This window comes from Dipodomys spectabilis, unplaced genomic scaffold (assembly GCF_019054845.1).
Source record: "Dipodomys spectabilis isolate Male_0828 unplaced genomic scaffold, ASM1905484v1 ptg000241l, whole genome shotgun sequence".
NCBI classification, from domain to species: Eukaryota; Metazoa; Chordata; class Mammalia; order Rodentia; family Heteromyidae; genus Dipodomys; species Dipodomys spectabilis.
This window is the reverse complement of record NW_024870918.1, coordinates 643,201-665,934: the sequence shown is the minus strand read 5'-3', so window position 1 is coordinate 665,934 and position 22,734 is coordinate 643,201. Positions and strand designations below refer to the sequence as shown.

The 22,734-nt window shown below is 40.1% G+C and overlaps 1 protein-coding gene across 3 annotated transcripts in view; it reads left to right on the top strand.

Moving 5' to 3' along the window:
- Rcl1 (RNA terminal phosphate cyclase like 1) overlaps positions 1–22,734 on the top strand; it is a 52,225-nt gene that overhangs the window by 6,065 nt on the left and 23,426 nt on the right. For 2 of the 3 annotated variants that reach the window (XM_042699405.1, XM_042699406.1), the window contains exons 2-5: positions 11,778–11,849; positions 14,678–14,853; positions 18,809–18,883; positions 20,867–20,991. In XM_042699405.1, coding sequence (XP_042555339.1) covers positions 11,778–11,849; positions 14,678–14,853; positions 18,809–18,883; positions 20,867–20,991 — 448 coding nt within the window. The remainder of the gene's footprint in view (positions 1–11,777; positions 11,850–14,677; positions 14,854–18,808; positions 18,884–20,866; positions 20,992–22,734) is intronic. The other variant, XM_042699407.1, reaches the window with a different exon arrangement.

The following is a 22,734-nucleotide window of genomic DNA, read 5'->3' as shown; positions in this document are numbered from 1 at the left end:
TACTGTGGCTGTTTGATTTCATTTTCCTACAGTGCTCCTGTCTTCCTCCAGAGACATGCCTCTTTTCAACACATCTTTTTTTTCCTCAACAAATCTTTTTTTTTTTTTTGGTCAGTTGTGGGACTTGAACTCTGGGATTGGGTGCTGTCCCTTAGCTCTTCAGCTCAAGGCTAATGCTCTACCACTTGAGTCACAGCACCACTTTTATTTTTTCGGTGGTGAATTGTAGACTTTCCTGCCTGGGCTGGCTTTGAACTGCGATCCTCAGATATCAGCCTTCTGAGTAGCTAGGATTATAGGCATGAGCCACCAGCACCCAGCTTCTTCAACAAATTCTTAAATTGTCATTTTATAACGTTATTGAAGCACATTAACTTTTGCCTTGATTTTTGAGCATCATTTTCCTTGCTCTGTTACTTGATTCATTCTTCAGCCCCTTTCTGAATTGGTTTTATATATATATATATATATATATACATATATATATGTATATATATATATACACACACACACATATATATATAAATAGAGAGTGTGTGTGTGTGTGAGAGAGAGAGAGAGAGAGAGAGAGAGAGAGAGTGTGTGTGTGTGTGTGTGTGTGTGTGTGTGTGTGTGTGTGTGGTGGGGGGGTTGGTCCTAGATCTTGAACTTAGAGCCTGGGTGCTGTCTTTGAGCTTTTGTGCTCAAGGATAGCAATCTACCACTTGAGACACAGCTCTACTTCTGGATATTTTGTTAGTTAATTGGAGGTAAAAGTCTCATGGACTTTCCTGCCGAGGCTGGCTTTGAACCATGGTCTTATATCTCAGCCTCCTGATTAGCTAGCATTACACCAGCATGTAAAAGTACCAGAACCCAGCTTGCAATGATTATTTTCAAGGTAAGGTCTTGCATTATGTCTACAGCCTATTCTGTGATCTTTGTATTCCTGTGCCTCTATTGTCTCTGTTGGCTGGGGATGACAGATGTATACCACTAGGTCTAGCCATTAGGCTTCCTTCTTATCTGGGACAGCATGTGTGCACTACTGTGCCAAACTGTTGGTTGAGATGGATTCTCATGAACTTTTTGTCTATGCTGGCAAGCTATGATTTCTTGATCTCTGCCCACCGCGTACCTAGGATTATTGTCTTTGGCCACCACAGGCATTATTTTGATGTGAATTCAGGTCTTGTTTTCTCTGGAATAACTGGGAGCAAATGCTTTGTTGTAGTTAGTTGTGTTTAATTTCTTGAGAGACTGCCAAGCTTTTTTTTAGGGTGATTGTACTATTTTATTCTCACCAACAAGTGAGCGATTCAATTGCTCTTCATTCTCCAGCCTTTGACTATTTTTAGTTGTAGTCATTCTACTACTTGTGTAGTAATATCTCATTGTGGCTTTAACCCACATATCACAAAGTGACTAATGATGTCTTTATTTTTTTAATGCCATTGCCCATTTTCTAATAGGACTGTTGATTTGTTTATAATGTTTTAAGAGTTGGTAGTGGTTTTGTTTTCTTGTTTTGACTTGCCCTCAACCATGAGTTTTGGGCATTTGGTGTATACTCAGGATTTTTGGCCAGTTAAGTGGCTTGCCAATAATTCTCTTCTTCATCAATAATTCAGTTCTTCATCTTTATAGGTAATCAATTTACAAAAATAAACAATTATTTCATAATGTTTTATAAATAATTTGTAAGTTATTTATTTTTTTATCTTTTATTGTAAAAATGCTGCACAGAGGGGTTACAGTTACGTGAGTAGGGCAATGAGTACGTTACTTGTCGAGCATTGTTACCCCTTCCCTTCCTTGCTGTTGCCCTACTATCCCTTCCCTCCCCACTCCTCTCCCATGCCCCCCACCCAAAGTTGTATAGTTATTTCTAGTATACTGTCTTGTGGCCTTGTTGCAATGCATCATCCTGTGGCCTTGTTTCAGTGTTTTATTATTCCTCTTCCCCTCCCCAAGTTAGATAAATGTATGTACAAGATGCAGGGCACCAAAATCAAATATAGTGATAATACCATAAAGGAAAGAACATACAAAAGAAACAACAACAATAATAAAATCATATGGTACATTAAAACAATAACAATAAATAGACCCCTTGTTCCATATCTTGGGGTTCATTTCACTTAGCATCATCTTATATGGTCATATGTACATGGCTTTTGAGTTTTTCAGCTCATCTAATAAGATTATCCTATATGTATGCTAATTATTGCAAATAAGGGAAACCATAGGATCTAAATTTCTTTGGGACTGGGTTACTTCACTTAATACAATTTTTTTCCCGGTCTTTCCACTTCCTAACAAATGGGGCAGTATAGTTCTTTCTGATGGAAGCATAGAATTCATATATATATATATATATATGAATTCTATATATATATGTATATATACATATATACATATATATACCATATTTTCTTTTTTTATTGTGAAAATACTGTACAGAGGGGTTACAATTACATGAGCAAGATAATGAGTATATTTCTTATCAAGCATTGTAGCCTCCTCCTTTGTTTCCCCTTCCCATCCCTTCCCATCCTCTCCCCGCCCCCCCCACCCAAACCCCCCCCCCACCAAAGTTGTAAAGTTCGTTTTCTACATAACGACTTGTACATCTCATTGTTGCAATGGATCCACCTGTATCCCTATTTAAAAGATTTGTTTTTTCCCTTCCCCTCCACAAATTATACCAACATCAAATACAATACACCATATTTTCTTGATCCATTCATCTACTGAGGGGCATCTAGGTTGGTTCCATATCTTAGCTATGGTGAATAATGCTGCTAGTAAGATCAATAGAAAGCCCACAGGCTGGGAGAAGATCTTCACAGGACCTCATATCGAAAATATACTTAAAACTCAAAAAATTAAATCCTCCCAAAACAAATCCTCAAAGAAACAACTGCCCCATCAACAAGTGGGCTAAAGACTCAAAGAGAGACTTCTCTGAAAAGGAACTAAGAATAGCCAATAGTCACATGAAGAAATGCTCAACTTCTCTGGTCATAAATGCAAATCAAAACAACCTTGAGATTCCACTGCACTCCAGTTAGAATGGCTATAGTCAGAAAATCTAATAATGACAGATGCTGACGGGGATGGGGCCAGAAGAGAGCCCTACTGTATTGTTGGTGTCAACCACTGGAAGTCAGTATGGAGGTTCCTCAAGAGACTCCACATAGAGCTCCTTTGTGACCTAGCAATCCCACTTCTGGGCATTTACCCAGATGATCACAAACAAGGCCACACTAAAGCTACCAGCACAACCATGTTTATTTTTGAGACAAGAGTCTTGCTAGATAGGACAGCCTGGCCTTTGGCTGAGTGCTGGGATTACAGGTATTCAGCATTTCATCCAGTGTTTTATGTTTTGTTTTTTTTCCCACCCAGTGTTTTTGTTTTGTTTTTTGTTTTTGTTTTTTGTTTTGTCAGTCCTGGGGCCTGAACTCTGATCCTGGGCACTGTCCCTCAGCTCTTCAGCTCAAGGCTAGCATTCTACCACTGGAGCCACAGCGCCACTTCTGGCTTTTTCTGCTTATGTGGTGCTGAGGAATTGAAACCTGGGCCTCATGCATGCAAGGCAAGCGCTCTACCACTGAGCCACCTTCCCAGCCCCTACCCAGTGTTTTTAAAGTCACAGAGTAGATTTTCTCAATTTCTTAAATTGTGGCTGAGCTTTTGATTTTAAATGTAAGAACTCATTTCCTAGCCTTAAATCTTAAAGATTTTCTATGACAAATTAAGCATTCTTAATCTGAAAATCTGAAATAATCTCATAATCTGAGACTTTTCTTTTGAAGGCTGACATAACTCCACAAATGGAACATTTCACATCTGACATCATGTGACATGTCAGAAGTAAAATATTAGGTACACTAAAAATATTGTATAAAAAGCACTTTCAAGATATTTGTGTAAGAGGCTGGGAAGGTGGCTCAGTGGTAGAGTGCTTGCCTTGCATGCATGAGGCCCTGGGTTCGATTCCTCAGCACCGCATAAGCAGAAAAGGCTGGAAGTGGCACTGTGCTCAATTGCTAGAGCTTTAACCTTGAGTTGAAGAGCTGAGGGACAGCGCCCAGGTCCAGAGTTCAGGCACCATGACCCTCCTATCCCCCCCCCCCCCCACACACACACACATACAAAAGATATTTGTGTAAGATGAATATGAAACATAAATGAATTTCATGTTTAGGCGTGGGTCTATCTTTTTTTGTATGTTTCCATGTTTTAAAGTTAAGAAAAAAAATCAGAAATCCAAAACACTTAATCCCAAGCATTTTGAGTAAGTGATACCCAATCTGCATGTTTTTCCTGGTTCTACAGTTTTTCTACCTGGGAAGATAGATGTGTGCTATAACACTAGCTTCTTTCACTGAGATGGAATTTCATGGATTTTTCTAGTTGGGCAGTTTTGAACTACAATCCTTCCGTTTTCAGCCTCCAAAATAGGATTCTAAGCATGAGCCTGAAGAGCCTGGCTTCCTAATTTTCAATTTTCAGAATCATTTCACTTATTCCAGCTTTACATTAATTGCTTTTCCACAGAATTTTAGAATTTGCTGGTCTGTTCTACAGAAAAGTCTTGCTGTTAATTTCCACAAGGATTGTATTAAACATATGTCAATTTGGAGAGAATTGATATTTTTGTTGAGTTTTCGAATTTATGTACATAGTCTACTTTTAAAAATACCTATTTTTTTCTTTTATCAGTGTTACGTTGTTTTCTAACTCAATCCCTGTGTATACTGTTAGATATGCCTGATTTTTCTTAAAGCAGTTGAAATGGAGCAGTATTTTTAATTTGGTCTCTGTGTTGTTAGTATATGAAAATATAGTTGATTTTTTTTTTTTGTATATTTACCTTGTACTCTGCAAACTTGCTTTATTTTCTTAGTAGGTAGGTGGGTTTTGTTGGTATGTTTCACTGCTTTTTGGTAAATTTTTAGGGGATTTTTCTACATTGATAATCATGTTATCTGCAGGTAGGAATAATATATATGTATATGTACATATACATAAATATATATACATATGTGTATATATATATAAAGTAAATCATTAAATATTTATATATAAACCCATATAATATACATATGTATATATAAGTATGTTATATATAATATATCAAATAATATACACATATGCTGTGTATATATACATATTATCTATGTACATACAATACACACATTTTATTATATAGTTATATAAAGTTCTAAATCATAAAATCTAATAATTAGTTAATAATTATATAATTATATATAACATGACATATGTAATTATATATAACATGGCATGTGTAATTATATATGTTATAATGTAATATATAACTTAATGTATTGTACAATATGTTTATGTGTAATATACATTTATATAGATTATAGATTCATATAAATATATAGATTATAGATTTATATATATAAATCAGCATGTCTGTTTATGAATACAACACATCCTGATCAATGTCACCCTTTCCCTCCTCACTCCTCCTATGTCCCAACCCACCCTTCCCCTCAAGTTGCCTAGTTTCACATACCTACATTGTGTATTATGACTGCCATAGCCCATTATTTCTGTCTCCATTCACTTGCCAGGAATAATTTATGAATTTAATCTTTATGACTTTCATTTGCTTCTGCCTTATTGTATTGGGGAGAACTGTAAACACCATATGTTAAGTAAGAGTAGTAAAAAGAAACATTCTTACTTGTTCCTTATCATAGGGGAACAGCACACAGTATTTCACCAAGTGTGTTAGCTATATTATTTTTTATTAAATTAAGGGACTTCCCTTTTATTACTATTTTCCTGTTGTCTCTTTTTTAAAGAACCAGCTCTTATCTTGGCCTGTTGGTAGAGAGCTTGCCTCGCATGCATGAGGTCCTGGGTTTGTTTCCCCAGTACATGCATACATGCTCTCCTGGAAGCGGCACAAACGTTGTTTTAGGTGCAGCAATTTTTGTCTTGTTTTTCCGTTTTCAATTTCATTTGTCTCTGCTTGTGTGTGTGTGTGTGTGTGTGTGTGTGTGTGTGTGTGTATTTGTTTATTTGGTAGTACTGGTTGTCAGTTCAAGGTCTCTTCTTGCTAGGTAGCCACTCTACCACTTGAGCCATATCTTCAGCCCTTTTTAAAATGTTTGCCTGTTTAAGTCCTTCTTAAGCAGCTTACTCCCCACCCCCCACCCCTGTAAGTTAGTGGACTACTGTCCTCTCTCCTACACCCCCCTGCATAAGTAGGATGACAGGGGTCCCATCACTGAGTTCAATTTGTTGGCTGAACTGACTCCTAATCTTGTTTGCAGCTCACTGTGTTCTTGTTATTCCCTAAAGAAGTTTAAGTCATGCTGCATCTAGTACTTTTTAAACCTTTCCTCAATACTCTATGAGTGTTTCTTTGTGTAATTAAGTAAAATTCTTTTCAAATTTTTTTTTTTGTCTTTGAGATAGAGTCTCACTGTGTAGAGCAGTCTGACGTCCAACTCCTGAACCTTCTGCCTTAGATTTGTCCATTGTTAGAATTATTAAGGCTTAGAGGAGTATACTGCCTCATCATCTGATTGAAAATATTTTAAATTGCCACATAGTATGAAGATATACTGTAGACTGCTTTTTTGTTTTCGTTTTTTGTAGGTCATGGGGCTTGAACTCAGGGCCTGAGAGTTGTCCTTGAGCTCTTTTGTTCAAGGCTCTCTACCATTCGAGCCACACTGCTACTTCCGGTTTTCTGGTGGTTTGTTGGAAATTAGAATCTCAGGGACTTTCAGATCTCACCTCCTGAGTAGCTAGGATTACAGGTATGAGCCACAGGTGCTCAGCACTAATGCTGGCTTTTTGCTGGTTAACTGGACATAAGAGTCTCACAGACTTTCCTACCCTTGCTGGTTTAGAACCCCTGAGTAGCTAGGATTATGGATATAAGCCATTAGAACCCCTGAGTAGCTAGGATTATGGATATAAGCCACTAATGCCTGGCTGTCTTTTATTCTTGACTCTGAAATAGCTCCTATTACAAATCTGTTATATTTTTCATATAACACACCCACCCACACACCCACACACACATTTTTTTTTACCTGAGTCCTCATCTTTTTTTTTTTTTTATTCACTGTATGTTGAAGATGACTCATAGAGGTACAGCATATTTTAAAAATATCTCAATAATTCTAAGGCCAGGGCCTTGCAAATGGTAGGCAAGTTCTTTACCACTGAGCTAAATCCTCAGTTCTTGTTATTTTGAGACAGGGTTTCCCTAAAGTGTAGCCCAGGCTAGCCTCATATTTGAGATATTCCTGCTTCAATGCTAGAATTTTCCTTCCAAGTGCTAGAATTACAGACAATCCGTGTTTTTGAAGTACAGGTTACTAGGCTTTATTTTAGCTTGCCCTTTCTTTGAGACATCATTTTGCCTTTTGTGTTTTGTCCTTGTTCATCTGGAGGTTTATTAGGGAAACGGGGGTAGGCGTGGGTTTGATGGTCCCAAATAGTTAAAAGACATGATTAAAATACCAGAACATTATTTAATAAACAAGAATATTAATGGATTGTGAAGTGAACATCTATGTAAACTCCATCCAGGTTAGAAAATAGAACCTTGCCAGCATTCTTACCTGTCAACTATTGTACCAAGTGGTAGCTATGTCCGAATTTAAGATACGGCATACACTTTGACTCTCTCTATACCTTTATAACCTTATATATTCTTACACAACATAGTAAACATAGTAAACTTTTTTTTTCTTTTGGAACTTTTATCCCCCAACTTTTAGATCTGTAATATTGTCTACCCCAGGGAACAGTCTTGAAGGGAGAGAGTCCAAGTGTATAGAAAGGCAATGGGGAAGGAACACTATGCATCTTGGCTTAATGAAGTTTTGGGACTTGGCGCTTAGTATTTTTAGGTGAACTTGAGATCTGTTTTGTACCAGGTGATGGAGCTCTATTTTCACTGTTGCTAGGACTCTAGAACTAGCTGGGAGTGTGGTTCTTTGAGATACTGCATTGGAAGCACTTGCTGACTGACCTGAGATGGTCTTGTGGAGGTCTGTTTAGGTGTCTGTTCTCTTCCTGTTCTTGTTCTTGTTAAACATTTCTGGCTGCTTATGCTTCAGAATCCTGTGGATTGCAAAGCAAAACAAAGCATTTCTAACATAATATTTGTTTTCTTTGCTGGTTTTTCTGACCTCGTTTGTAAAAGGTATGGGGTTTTCATTTTAGTCGTTATTTGTATTTGTTCCTTTCTCATATTGTATCTGGAAAGCTTGAGCAAATAAGGTCTGCCTGCCTGCCTGCCTGCCTTCCTTCCTTCCTTCCTTCCTTCCTTCCTTCCTTCCTTCCTTCCTTCCTTCCTTCCTTCCTTCCTTCCTTCCTTCCTCCTTCCTTCCTCCCTTCCTTCCTTCCTCCTTTCCTTCCTCCCTTCCCTTCCATTCCCTTCCTCCCTTTCTTTCTCCCCCTTCTCTCCCTCCTTCTCTCCCTCCCTTTCTTCCTTTCTTTCTTCCTGCCTCCCTCCCTTCTTCCCTTTCTCCCTCCTTCCTTCTTTCCTCTTTCCCTCCATTTCCTCCCTCCTCTTCCTCTCTTCCTTCCTTTCTTTGTCTCTCTCCCTCTTCCCTTATTTCCCTCCTCTCTCTCCTTTCCTTCCTTCCTTCCTCCATCCCTCCCTCCCTCCCTCCCTCCCCCTCTCTCTCTCTCTGTCTCTCTCTTTCTTTCTTTCTTGTAGTATTTTGGTGGATATTGTGTCTAGTTTTTTCTTTTCATATTAATGATACAGAATATTCTGTAGAAAAAGACCAGAGACATAATTTTAGTTCAACTCCACAGTGCAGTTGTTTAAAAAAAAAAAAGATGGGGCTACTTATCCCACAGTCTGTTTATATGTGGACAAAGAAATGTCCAATTGAAGCCAAATTTCATGACCAGCCAGCAGTGCTAGTATATAATTACTGTGAATGTTCCAAGAACCCAGTGATGCTTTAAACTGTGTCTTCGTAGTACTCAAGTCTTCCTTTATTTGTTGTTGCTGTTTTATTTTACTTCTTGAGATCGAGTCTTACTATATAGCACAGAGTTGCTTAGAACTCAACTGTGTAACACAGGCTGGCCTCAAATTCATGATCCTTCTACTTCAACCTCCCACAGTTGGGATTAAACACCCCCACACCTAGCTATACTCGCCTTCACCATATACATACTTAATGATAGTAGGCTTCTCTTTGGCATATCCACATTTCTAGCATCATACTCTTGTGCTCTAGGGTTGTTGTTAAGTAAAATAAAGATTTATTGAACAGAAGTACTGGGGTCCCATGACAAGATCTGCAATAACTGAAGTGTCTTCTAAGTGGCAGATGGTTTAGGAAGGATGTGTGGTGTTTGGATATTGCTGGGCCAAGGAAAGATTTTGATTCTAGACAGAAGGGAAAGGAATGGTTTATTTCTTTTTCTTTTCTTTTTTTTTTTTTTTTGTCGGTCGTGGGGCTTGAACTCTGGGCCTGAGCACTGTCCCTCAGCTCTCCTGCTCTAGGTTAGCGCTCTACCACTTGAGCTACAGCACCACTTCTGGTTTACTGGTTGTTTATTGGAGAGAAGAGTTTCCCGGACTTTCCTGCCCTGGCTGGCTTTGAACCAAGATCCTCAGATCTCAGCCTCCTGAGTAGCTAGGATTACAGGCATGAGCCACCGGCCCTGGCTAGGAATGGTTTATTTCTGAGATTTTTCCATTTAGTCTTTTCTGAGTTTGGTTGTCTGTGGGTAAGTGAAATTGTGGAAAATGAAATGGGCAGATAGGAGGAGTCTGTCCATACTGTTCTAGGTTCATTAAAAAGAAATGTTGATTACAATCATTAAATGGACAGTGAGTTGCTGCTTGCAATTTAAAACTTACCTAGAAATCAGTGCTTCACTTCTTTTCGAAACAGCCAGGCACTGGTGGTTCATGCCTGTAATCTAGCAACTCAGGTGGCTGAGATCTGAGGATCACAATTCAAAGATAGCCTGGACAGGAAAGTCCACGAGACTCTTAACACAAATAAATTACCAAGAAAAGAGCTGCAAGCTATGGTTCAAGTGGTTGAGCGCTAGCCTTGAGCACAGAAGTTCAGAGACAGTGACCAGACCCTGAGTTCAAGCCCCATGACTCACACACACACACAATAGACTAGGAGCAAGCTAATGTCACAATGTGGTTAGAGCATGGACTTTTAAGGACAGATTTAGTTCCAAATCCTGCCTGCCATTGCTGGTTAGGGTAGGTTTGTTGGCCGTCTTGGCCATAAGATATGCATGACATTCATTGCCAATGAGGCTTACATGACAGAAGGTCTGGTGTAAAGTATTAGCCATTTTTATTTATTTATTTTGAGGTTTAATGGAGTTTCTCTGCCTTCCAAACTAGAGCTCTTTGCAGAAATGGTGGAATTTACTTTGACAGGAGTTAAGAGGCAGTGTTAAGCAACAGACTAGGGAGATGAGAATTGCTTAGTTGATTTGCTCACCCTTTGGGATCAGTTTAGGTGACTGTTGAGATCTGTGCTGGTTTATTACAGGAGGGGAACCTGTCTGCAAGTGTCAGGCAGTTCCAGTGTCTTTAATGGCAGGATTGCTGGCCTTCCTGGGTAGCAGTTGTGTGTGTGTGTGTGTGTACATATTCTCTTGTTAGAATCATTAGTCTGCCCTGTTCCATAATTTCACAATTCAGAAAAGAGATTCTCTCATATTCTTATTAACTTTTTCCCTCTCTTTCTCTTAAAGAACAACTGCCTTATGCTAAACTGCCTTATGCCTAAGTGGAATTGAAGGAAATTTGAACAGAAAAGTATAGCCATTTTATATAAAATTAAATTCATATAGTCTTTTCAACAAATGAAGCTCATGTATTAATTGTGTTTTATGCATTTACAAATAGGTAACAGTGCTGTGGCTCATGCCTATAATCCCAACTAATCAGGAGGCTGATATCTCTGGATCTTGGGCCAGCCCAGATAGGAAAGACCTTGAGACAACCAACAACAACAACAACTTTTTTTAAAGAGTTTCAATATAATATTACTGTTACTTATTTTGGAGGGTAGATGGTGTTAGTTGTAGGGCTTTAACTTGGGGCCCTGTTACTGAGCTCTCTTTGCTCAAGGCTAGTGCTCTTTCACGTAAAGCCACAGTGCCATTTTTCAGTTTTTCTGAGTAGTTTATTGGAGATAAGAGTCTCATGGTCTTTCCTGCCCAGGCTGGCTTTGAACTGTGGTCTTCAGATCTCAGCCCCTTGACTAGCTAGGATTACAGGTGTGAGCCATCAGTACCCGGTTGAAGCACCTTCTTAAAGAAACCAAAAAAAGAACTAGTTAGTGATCTTTTCCTGTCTGTGAGACACCATTTAATTTCCACTTTAATGGCCTTCCATTTAATTTCCCCTCTCAGTTATTTTGGAGCAAGAGGTAGGGAGGGGAGGGGGCAATTTTAAACCTTCCTTACTTTCTGCTGTTTCTGTCCTATTTGGCCATCCTAAGGTCAAAGAACAGATCTTTTATGGACTTTATGCTGCTGAAATTAACATTCCATTCGGTTGCTGGTGGAGTTGCCATTTCGTGTGAATGTGAAAGCTGAACTCTTTCCAGCAGTTCTATACTAACCATATATTCTAGCTGGTGCTTCAGATTCCTCAGCCAGTTCTGGAAGAAAACCCGGATGTGATGCTGGACGTAACCTGTCCTTTCCTGCAGAATCTGGACAGATAAGCGTTCTGGAAATAGTACCTTAACACCAGACCAATGCATTTCCTCTTTTTCTTACAGATTTTGAAGCCAGCTTCATAAGGCTATTGGACAAAATAACTAATGGCTCTCGAATAGAAATAAACCAAACAGGTAAGCTGCTTTTCTGTCAATTCCTGTAAATACCTCGCTGTACATTCCTCCATTTCTCACTTTTTGGCAGAGTTTGAACTCAGTCTTGTACTTTCCCAGCAGATGCGCTACCATTTGAGCCACACCTCCCCCCCTCCCCCAGTCTGTTTCTTACCCTTTTTAGTGGTATAAATAGTGTATTATGTTGAAAATTTTACTAATCACTTTGTACACATAAGTCATTATCAGATTAGATGATGTAGAAGTACCTTTTGGGATTAACATGAAAATTTTGTGAGTGAATAGTATAGTTAAACTTATTAAAATACCAGTTCAGATAAAAAGGCTTATTAGTTCCTTCTGTGTTATATGATTGTCCAGACATGTACATGAAATCTTCCAATTTAAGTGACATTCACATGATTACCTGAAAATTGTCAGATGAATGACAAGCCAGTACCGTTTTGGGGGGCGGGGGAGGGGTGCCTGTCTTGGGGCTTGAACTGAGGTCACAGGCACTATCCCTGAGCTTTTTTGCTCAAGGCTGTTATTCTACTACTAAAGCCACAGCTCTACTTCTGACTTTTTAGAAGTTTATTGGAGGTGAGTCTCATGGATTTTCCTGCCAGGGCTGGCATTGAACCAAGATTCTTAGATCTCAGCCTCCCGAGTATTATAGCCATGAGCCACCAGTGTCTAGCCACTCTTTTTATCCTGGCTACTTGGTGCCCTGGGTTCAAGCCCCCCAGTATTAGCACAAAAGGAAAAAATTACGTGTAGCATTTATGCAAAACTTCTCAAAGTCCATTTATTTATACCATCATAGTAAGTTCTTACAACAAATTCTGAGTTTGTATGTACTAATACCTATTTTATTTAAAGTTTGTCTCTTAAAATTTGTACAAAAAGATGCACAAAATGTGAGAAGTCCTTCACTTCTATTCTCTTACTTTTATTTTTACTTATTTTATTATTACTGTAAAGGTGATGTACAGAGGGGTCATACCTGTATAGGTAATGAGTACATTTCTTTTTGAAGTGTCACCTATTCCCAGTTCCTCTCCCCCATAAGTTGTGTCATTCATTTTTTACACAGTGTCTAGTGAATGTCACTGCTGCATTTGTTCACCCTTTGTTCCACCATTTCTGTGTTCTCCCTTACCCTCCTGCAAGCACATAAACTTACATACAAGACAAAAGGTACAGCTACCAAAAACAGTGACCCAAAAAAACCCACAAGAAAGCAAAAATAACATAAAACCTCTTGTTTCCATTTCTTGGAGTTCTTTTGGATAAACATCATTTTATTTAATCATGTGCCCATAGCTATTGAACCTTGGTGATTCTTTCCTAAGAATATCGTCCTTTGGACTCACTTTGTGAATGTCTAGAATTCTAAATAGTTGATCATGTTCTGCTGTATTTTTTTTTCTTGTCCTTTACCGTCCTTGAGTGTTTACTTGTAGATTTATAAGAACTTTCTAGTTACAACAAATGCACCTCTTATTGTCTTTTGACAGTCTTCTCTAGGGATAGCCAGTGTCACAGCATTAGCTTATATGGGCCCCTGTACAAACCCAGCCATCAACAGGGTCATGTTTTTCGTGTTTTTCTGCAGCCAGAGTTTTTTCAGTAGCATGTGTGTCTCAGAGCTTTCCTTGCTTCAGGAACTGGTCTACCACCTTACTTCTATGGGCTTTTTGGATGAGTAATAATTGAAGTAACCACTACTTATGATACACTTTTTGCTGTTACAAGAGACCATGGCAAGCATCCTGTGGCTGATTCTGTGGGCTATATACCCTTGTATATAGCCTTTCTCATATGTTGGCTTCCGTGTGTGTGTGTGTGTGTGTGTGTGTGTGTGTGTGTGTCCGTCCTGTGGCTTGAACTCAGGGCCTGGGTACTGTTGCTGAGCTTCTTTTGCTCAGCCACAGCTCTATTTCCACAGCTTTTTGGTGGTTAATTGGAGATAAGAGCCTTACAGACTTTCCTGCCTGGGCTGGCTTTGATTATGATCTTCAGATCCTGCCTCCTAAGTAGCTAGGGTTACAAACATGAGCCATTGTCACCTGGCCAAATTAACAACAACAACAACAACAACAACAACAAAAACCCAAATCCCCCCCAAAAACAAAAATCCTTTTTCAGTGATTCACAAGGCAGAATATTTTATCCTCTAGTCATATATACCATGTATCAGTGGAAGTGTGGCTCAAATGGGATAGCATCAAATGAGCTAAAATGCCAGCTAGGCTAAAAGGCCTGGGTTCAAAAAGAAAAAGAAAAAATAAGTAAGGATAATGAAGAGCATTCACTAATGCCATGAAATAATTTGTGGTCTTTCCATTTACTAATACTAAATTGAAATCGCTGCCAGGAATAGCATGAAGTGCCATAAGTCCCACCTTTTCCTGGGGATCTTGTTTGGTAAATAAAATGTATGAACACTTGTTTCAAGGGCCTAGAGAATGCAGGATACTGGTAGACTAAGACCACCTCCAATCAGCGTGATCTGAGACAATGCCCCCAGGAGGTGTGGGTGCCCGTGTAGAGCCCTCCTGTGTGCCCTGCTGTGACATTGGCAACTTAAGATGGCTCGGGAGAGTTTTAATTTATTACTGTCTATTAAATTACTCTCACGGTTTATTACTGTTTCAGAGGCTTGACAGTAGTGAGTCAGCTTTTGGAGTGAAGTGTGGCTGTCAGGAATGGCATTTTGAATTCCCTTGGATGCCCTTGTCAGATTTTCCCCTTGGGATGACTTCTTGCCTTCGTTGCCTTGTGACACTTGGTTTTGTTCCTGCTACATTTGCCTGTTTTTTGTTTTTGTTTTTCTTCACTTTAAGGAACAACACTGTATTATCAGCCTGGCCTTCTGTATGGAGGATCTGTGGAACATGACTGTAGTGTCCTTCGAAGCATTGGCTATTACTTAGAAGGACTTCTTTGCCTGGCTCCATTTATGAAGCACCCATTAAAAATAGTTCTGCGAGGAGTGACCAATGACCAGGTTGATCCTTCAGTGAGTATTGAGGCCAAACTATGGTGTGTATGGTGTAATTCCCCCCCCCCCCCACTTTGTCTATTTTTGTTTTTGTTTTAAACTTACTTTTATTTTGGAGCATGCTCTTTCTGTTATTTACCTTAAATCTGAGGTCAATGCATTCCATGAGGCAGATGAACCCAGACTTGAAATGGTCATTTTGGGGATGGTTGCTAACATTCCAGCAAGACACCTTCCATTGTTATGTCTAGGAACCTTCACAACAGGTGCTGGCCATTTCATCATGTCTGACATGAAAGATGGCTCTGTTTGGCTGTATTGCGGGAATGAAGAGTTTCTAAGGTCACGTGAGAGCTCAGGCTAGGAGGCAGCAGATCAAAGGTTTAAGTAGGAAATCATATCTCTTGGCAATGCCACAGTGTAATCGTTACTTATGCAGGTTTCAGTCATGAACTCAAGGCCTTTCTTTGTGTTAGGAATTTTCAGAGTTAGACAAAAAGGCCTAAGGATAGGAGAGGAATATGTGAGCTTTTGATAGATTATGGGTACTGGCAGGTTTTTTTTATCAAGCATACTAATTTTCATATATATATATACATATATGTATATATGGGGACAATAGTTTAATATCCAACTACAGTTTTCATCTTAGCCCCCACAGTTGATTTTTGTGACAGTCTTAGACATCTCCTAGGGAGGTCTAGAGAAGGTGTTGGAAAGCTGATGGCCCTGAAGTCCTGAAGGAAGAGGTAATCTTGTTTTTACCACTCTGGACACATGCCATAACCCATAAAATGGATAGCTTCTGAGGTCACTTGTGAAGTGTAGTTCTCCTAACTGAGAAGGATCTGTTAGTGACGTACTGAGCAGCCCCAAGGTAAAACTGTTGGTCTTTACCCAGATACCCACTAAAGTCTAAACACAGTTAATATGTTCTTAAGGCAGTAGAAGAGTTACTTCTAAATTCTTGGAAACTCAGTTGAGTAAACTCTTCCCCCTAGAATACAGAGAAATAGCTGAAATTTTTATCCTTAGAGGAATGTTGCATGAGTGGTTTAGAATTTTAAATTAACTGATTGCTTTTTCCCCTTGGCATTTTCTAGACAGTTCTAGGAAATGAGCCCTTTGATTAAAAGTGATATGGTCAAGTTGAGATTGCACTTTTAGATTGCACTTCTTTTTATTTTTTTTTGCAATTTTTTATTGTGATTAAATGATTACATAAATTTCACAAATTTCATAGTATTATGGGATAGTGGTACTTAGTTAAAGTCACAAACACATTCTAACCGTCATGGGGCAAATTGTCTCTATTGTGGTCTATAAAGTGTATGAGTTCTATGAGCTTTGACAATACAGTTATTTCTTTCACATCGGGTGACATGTACATTCCTTTCCTTTTGTTTAGTGTCATCTGTTCCCTCTTTCCCACTCGTTCCCTCCCTCCCATTGCTGCCATTGAGTTGCTTAGTTCGTTTTGATCAATGTCCAGTGCAGCTGATGGGTCTTGCTGTTGTATGTTTTCCATTTCCCTCTGGTTCTGTGTCTTCCTTCTAGTTTCCTTCCAATGTGCACATATATACCCTATATGTGGTCAGCAGCATGGGGTCATTTAGTATGCACTTCTTTTTAGATCCACTTTCAGATTGCAAGGAGGGAAAGTACCTTCCTTGATGGGAAAACTGTAGCACAGTGTATCTCAGTTTTATATTCTTTTTCTATGATGGCTGATAATCTTAAAAAATTGGTTTTGATTAGCAAACAGGTTTTTTAAAAAAAAAAACATGTTTTACATGTTCACAGTGAGTGTTTATGTACAATATTAAAAAACAAATCAGTTTTTATTGCCATCTGCTTTTATTATTACATGACTAAAATGATCATGAGTACCTGGCTGTAGCCTAGGTTAAACTAAACATGCCCTTGGACTTCCCCTGCCTCTAGAAATAGAAATAATAAAGATCAGACTGGTGGTGTGGCTAGATAAAGAACATAATATTTTTTTTTCAAGCTTCCTTTGTGTGGTTTCCCTGTCAGTTCATGTCCCCAGCTCCTCTCTTCATAAAAGGATGAATACCAGGAATGATTCTGACCCTAGAGAACTTCATTCAATAGTATGGGCAGCTGTAAACACAGCTGGGGAGCTAATAAGGCTGAGTTACCCTGGGCCCTGATAGGAGTATAAGAATAGTGCTGAGCGCCAGTACTAGCTGAGCGCTAGTCTGTTTTACCTTGCTTACTTTGCTATAACAAAATACCTGAGACTAGCTAATGTATAAAGCAGGGAGGTTCTTTTCTGTATTCCTTTTTTCTTCTTCTTCTTCTTTTATAGTGGGGATTGAACTCATTCATGATCTTGCACTTGTTGGACAAATACTGTGCCACTTGAGTCATCCTCCTACTCTAAGATTTATTTCTTACAGTTCTAGAGGCTAGGAATTCTCCCAGGATCTGGTGAAAGCCTTTGCGCTGTGTCTTGATATAGTACCTGGATTTCACAGTGGTGAGCTAGAGCATCCTTTTTATCAAATGCATCCTTTGATCAGGAGCCCACTCCCAAGATAATTACCTTTATCCTCATGACTTAATGACATCTTAAAGGTCCTACATCTTAAAAGTGTTACACTGGCAAATACAGTTTAGCATGAGTTTTGTAGCAGACCTTCAAACTGTAGGATTGCTAGAGGAAGGAGATCCACAATCCGTAATGCAGTTTAGGGTAATTGTGTGGAGATTGAGTTAATATAACACATTTTAGATTGTTGCACACAGGTTATATACGGACAGGATATGATGTTCAAGCAAGGATGAAATTGCTTAATGTTGCATCAGAATGCATCACTGTTAAGTGACACATGCTTAAGATATCGGCTTTAATATTTAATTGAAATCTTAACCTTAATTCAAATAAAAATCTTGAATAAGTTTTCCTAGTCACTAGCCCTGCCACAACTGACCTATCCTGAGCACGTTCTTAGGGTTTTATTTTCTGATATCAGAAAATTTACTTATAACTTGTCTTCTGTCCTAAAGCCTTGTTGCATTATTGAATCAGCCTCCAAGAGTTGTTGCCAGCTTGGAGACAATCGAAGCTTAAAGCCCTTATTGTATAGACAAGGAAATTCAGGTAGTTGTGAGTTTCTTGTTTGAGACCAAGCAGTGAGTTAGTGGCAGAGCCAGGAGGACTGGGCTACTCCTGGGACCCTCTTGCTCATTTTACCTTTCCTCGCTGCCCCTAGTAGGTCAGCCTCATAGGCTTCAAAGGGAATGGCTCATTCCTTAGTGAGCAGGTATGGGAGTAATTCTCTTTCCTTTGTGTAGTTGAGCAATATTTATGGGCTTGTTAGGTATATATGATGTGAATGTCATTTGCACACCCTATGAGGATCCACAGGTGACTAGGGAAGACCTAGAAACTGGGAAAGACATAACAGAAAGACATAACAGAAGCAGGTGGCGTGGTCTGAATGAAGTTGGGGGGGGGGGGGTCCTGTGCTTCTTCATGTACTTTGAGGTTTGTCTTAGCCCCATCCACCCGTACATTCATGTAGAAATACCACCTACACCTGGCTGGATTCACCTTGAACATTTTATTTGGTTTGCATAGGCTCATTGTGCCCCCAGCTCTAAACATTAAAAGGCCATCTTAGAAAAAAGAGGAATTAGGGAAGAAAATGAGAATGAACAAGGGCCAGGTTAGTTTTCTGTGCGAGTTTGGCAGTTTTTCCCATGTTGCATATAGTGCCCCCAGTGACTTTAAGATAGGCGCAGGTCCCTGTGATCAGTGAGGAACGCCAGGCTGATGGCGCCCCTTCCCCTCCTGGCCTGTAAACTTGTAGATCTACTCAAAAGCAGAGCCGCTGTAAGCCAGCTCTCTTTTCCTCTTAGCAAACTGTGGTTGCTAAGCCTCACTTGCTCCTTGGACTGTATAACACTTTAAACTGTCTTACTTCTTTCCTGAAATAATTTCTAGGTTGATGTTCTTAAGGCAACAGCGCTCCCTTTGTTGAAACAGTTTGGGATTGATGGAGAATCATTTGAGCTAAAGGTATGAACTGCTGGCTTTCTATATAAGTATCAAACATTTCTCATGAACTCATTTGGAAGAGTTGTGACTGTGTGTGTGTGTGTGTGTGTGTGTGTGTGTGAGAGAGAGAGAGAGAGAGAGAGAGAGAGAGAGAGATTTGAAGTCACTGTTTATCAGAAGTCCCAGAACACCCACAAAGCTTACCAACCAGACAAACCAGACACTACTGATTTCCAACTAAAGGCGACCTTTTAGTAATGACTGTAGTAGCCAACAGTCATGTTACACTTACTTTGTGGTAGGTGCTGCTATGAGCATTTCCCATGGACTTAATTCCTGCCTTCCTCTTCACAATTCTTGAGCAGCAAGAACTGTGATCCCACTGCCTCTCTGACCTAAATCATCTGTGCAACTTATGTCCAGGAGCTTGCAGTATTTCTCAAACCTTGTACAAGTACTTTAAACATCTATTAACTATTTATTGTTATCTTTAAGTAGTGTACAAAGGAGTTGCTGTTTAACAAAGCAGGTTTGGTTTTTGTTATTGTTGGTTGTGGGGCCTGAACTCTGGGCCCGGACGCTGTCCCTCAGCTCTTCAGCTTAAGGCTAGCACTCAACCACTTGAGCCATAGCACCACTTCTGGCTTTTTCTGCTTATGTGGTGCTGAGGAATTGAAACCAGGGCCTCATGCATGCAAGGCAAGCATTCTACTACTCTGCTACCTTCCCAGCCCTTAACAAAGCAGTTTATGAATACAGTATATGTATTTTTAAAATTTGTTTTGTTTTGTTAGTCCTGGGGCTTGAACCTGGGGGCTGGGCACTGTCCCAGAGCTCTTTTTGGTCAAGGCTAGCTCTCTATCACTTTGAGCCACAGCACTACTTCCATGAATACGATATATAAAATTGATCAATATCACACCTTTCAATATTCTCACCCATTTCTCCCCTACCTACCCTTTCCCTCACTTTTCTTAATTTTGTAGGATATATATTAGATTTTGTCTGCATTTTCCCTCTCTTTTCTTCATTCATCTGCCCCCCCTCCCCCATCTCTTTATTATCGAAAGGAAAGGAATAAAGCAATCAAGTATGGTGGTACTGGACATCTCTTTTTCATTTTATTTTTTTGTGCTGGTCCTAAAGCTTGAACTCAGGGTCTGGGCGCTGTCCCTGAGCTTTTCTTTTTAAACTTAAGGCTAGCATTCTATCACTTGAGCCACAGCTCCATTTCCAGCTTTTTCATGGCTAATTGAAGATAAGAATTTCATGAACTCATCTCCTAGGCTGGTTTAGAACTGTGATCCTCAGATCTCAGCCTCCTGAATAGCTAGGATTACAGGCGTGAACCACAGGCACCGGCTCATTTTATAATTTTAAATGGAAGAAATTAGATTTAAATAAAAGAAAAATTTTGGGGATAATACGGAGTTTTGGTAGATGTGCAGTTTGCATTAGAAGATAATAACAGATTTTCGGTGGTTAAGAAATGAGATCAGCTGACAAACTAGGATCCGAGAATAGACCAAGGTAGTGAAGTGGCCTGTTTCTGTAGGTAAAGAGGAAGCCACTTTGATCTGCTCCCTCTTGTTGCTGACTTTAGATGCTACAGACTTTGAAGGGCTTAAGATGAAGAAGCGTCAGGTGCCGGTGGCTCACTCCTGTAATCCTAGCTACTCAGGAGGCTGAGATCTGAGGATCGTGGTTCAAAGCCAGTCTGGGCAGGAAAGTCCCTGAGACTCTTCTCTCCAATTCACCACCAGAAAACAGGAAGTGGCGCTGTGGCTCAAGTGGTAGAGCGCTTGCCTTGAGCCGAAGAGCTCAGGAACAGCGCCCAGGCCCAGAGTTCAAGCCCCATGACCGACAAAACAACAACAACAACAACCATGTGAAGAAGAGCCATGGAGAAAACCTTCCCCAGTTTGGCACCAGGGGACTCCACTTTGCTCCGCTGTGTCTTTGCCTCGCCAGTCTCTTCACCTCCGCCTCTCCCATTTTATGCAGATTGTACGACGTGGAATGCCTCCCGGAGGAGGCGGCGAAGTGATTTTCTCTTGTCCTGTAAGGAAGGTTCTGAAGCCTATTCAGCTCACAGATCCAGGAAAAATCAAACGAATTAGAGGAATGGCGTATCCTTACATGGGTTTAGATTTCTCATTCTTCTTTTCTGCCTCACTTAAGATCAGAATGACTTACTTAACGGCTTTATTTCTTCTCAGGACGGTTAAATTTGAGACAATAATGGAAACATTTTTGAAACAGTGAGATTGTAACTATTAGTTGAATATAATGCTTTATTATTATTATTACTACTGGTGTATGTGTTAATCCTGGGGCACAGTAGCCCTGCATACTGCTTGTATTTTTATGCCTTAGCATGGCTAGGTTGATTCGTTCTTTTTCTCCTATCAGTATGTTATCCGGAGCTAGGCTTTTAACTTTTTCTTTGTCTTATAGTTCGAGAGAGCACTTATTGACATAAAAATGAAACTTGTAACTAGACACCAACCAGTACCTCATGCTGTAATCCTAGCTATTCAGGAGACTCAGATCCAGAGGATCTGTTTGAGGCTTGCCCTGGCACAAAAGTTTGTAGAATTCATTTCCAGTTAACCAGCAAAAAGCAAGGCTAGAGGAATGGCTCCAGGATTAGAGTGCCAGCTATGAGCAAGTAAACCAGATGAGAACTGTGGCCTAAGGTCAAACCCTGGTGTTGCCAGAAAGAAAAGAAAAGAAACACAGCACCACAAGAGTATCAAGAAAACATAAAACGAGAGAGAGGGGGCGGGGGGGGGGGAGAATATATCATTGAATCTACAGGAATATAGAAGAAACTTGCCTGGATGTGTTCTCTGCGTGGCTGTCTTGGGACTTACCTCAAGTCTCCGCCCTGTAGGAAGGTAGGGGGAGATTGCGGGCAGGTTGAGAAGTGGCGCTTGTCCTGGGCCCCCCAGGTGACTTCCTCAGGTGATATTCTTGCTAGTATTCTTTGCAGCTGGAACAGCTTATGGAGAAGACTACGAAGTAATAGAAATGCAGTGAGACTAGATGTGTATTTTGTAAACCAAATACGCCATTTCTACAGATCCATGTCAGTCACTTACAGGTGGATCTCATGACTGCTGCCTTGTGTCCACCATCCAGGGAACCCCCATATCCAACATAGTTCGTGACCATGTGTTTTCCATTTTTCACAATCACTTGCCCAAAATGCTAGTTTTTTTTTGTTGTTGTTTTTTTAATCAAAGTCCCATAGGTTCTCCTGGAGGCTACCATATTGGGGTAACTCTGTGCTCTTTGTTCCAAGTCTTGTGAACGATCCTTTGAGAGCACCCTCAAGGCTGTCTTGGGGGCTTTATGGAGGGGTGCCTAGAAACTGGAAGACTGGTAGCCTGGCCCTGTAGGTGCAGCTTTGTCGCTCCCTGATTTCTCCTGGCTGTATAATTGGAGCCTTGCATCTGCAGGAGACTAGCCAGGTTAGTCTACATCCCTCCCTTCTGAGCCCTGGATGGAATACCTGAACCATCCCTGGTGCCTCTCTCACTGGTAGAAGCTTCCTCTCTGCTTGCCAGGAAAGTCAACATGCCACACTCGCTCAGTCTCCTGTCTAGAGGCCCAGTGTTCCAACTATTGGTCAGCCGAGCTGCCCTATTAAACAAGCACCTCAGAGGAATGTGGGCTGAATTAGCAGGTTGCCTGCCAAGTTTGGAGCCTGGGGGCAGTGGGATGGGGGTGGGGGGGAAGCTGCCTTTGCAAAAGACTTCACTTTTGTACTTTTTCTTTCTTTCTTTTTGGTGTAAGGCTGATTGACTGTTGGACTGAGCTTGGTGGCTTTTCTTCTTCATCTTTTTTTCCCCTCCTCTAAGAGGGCT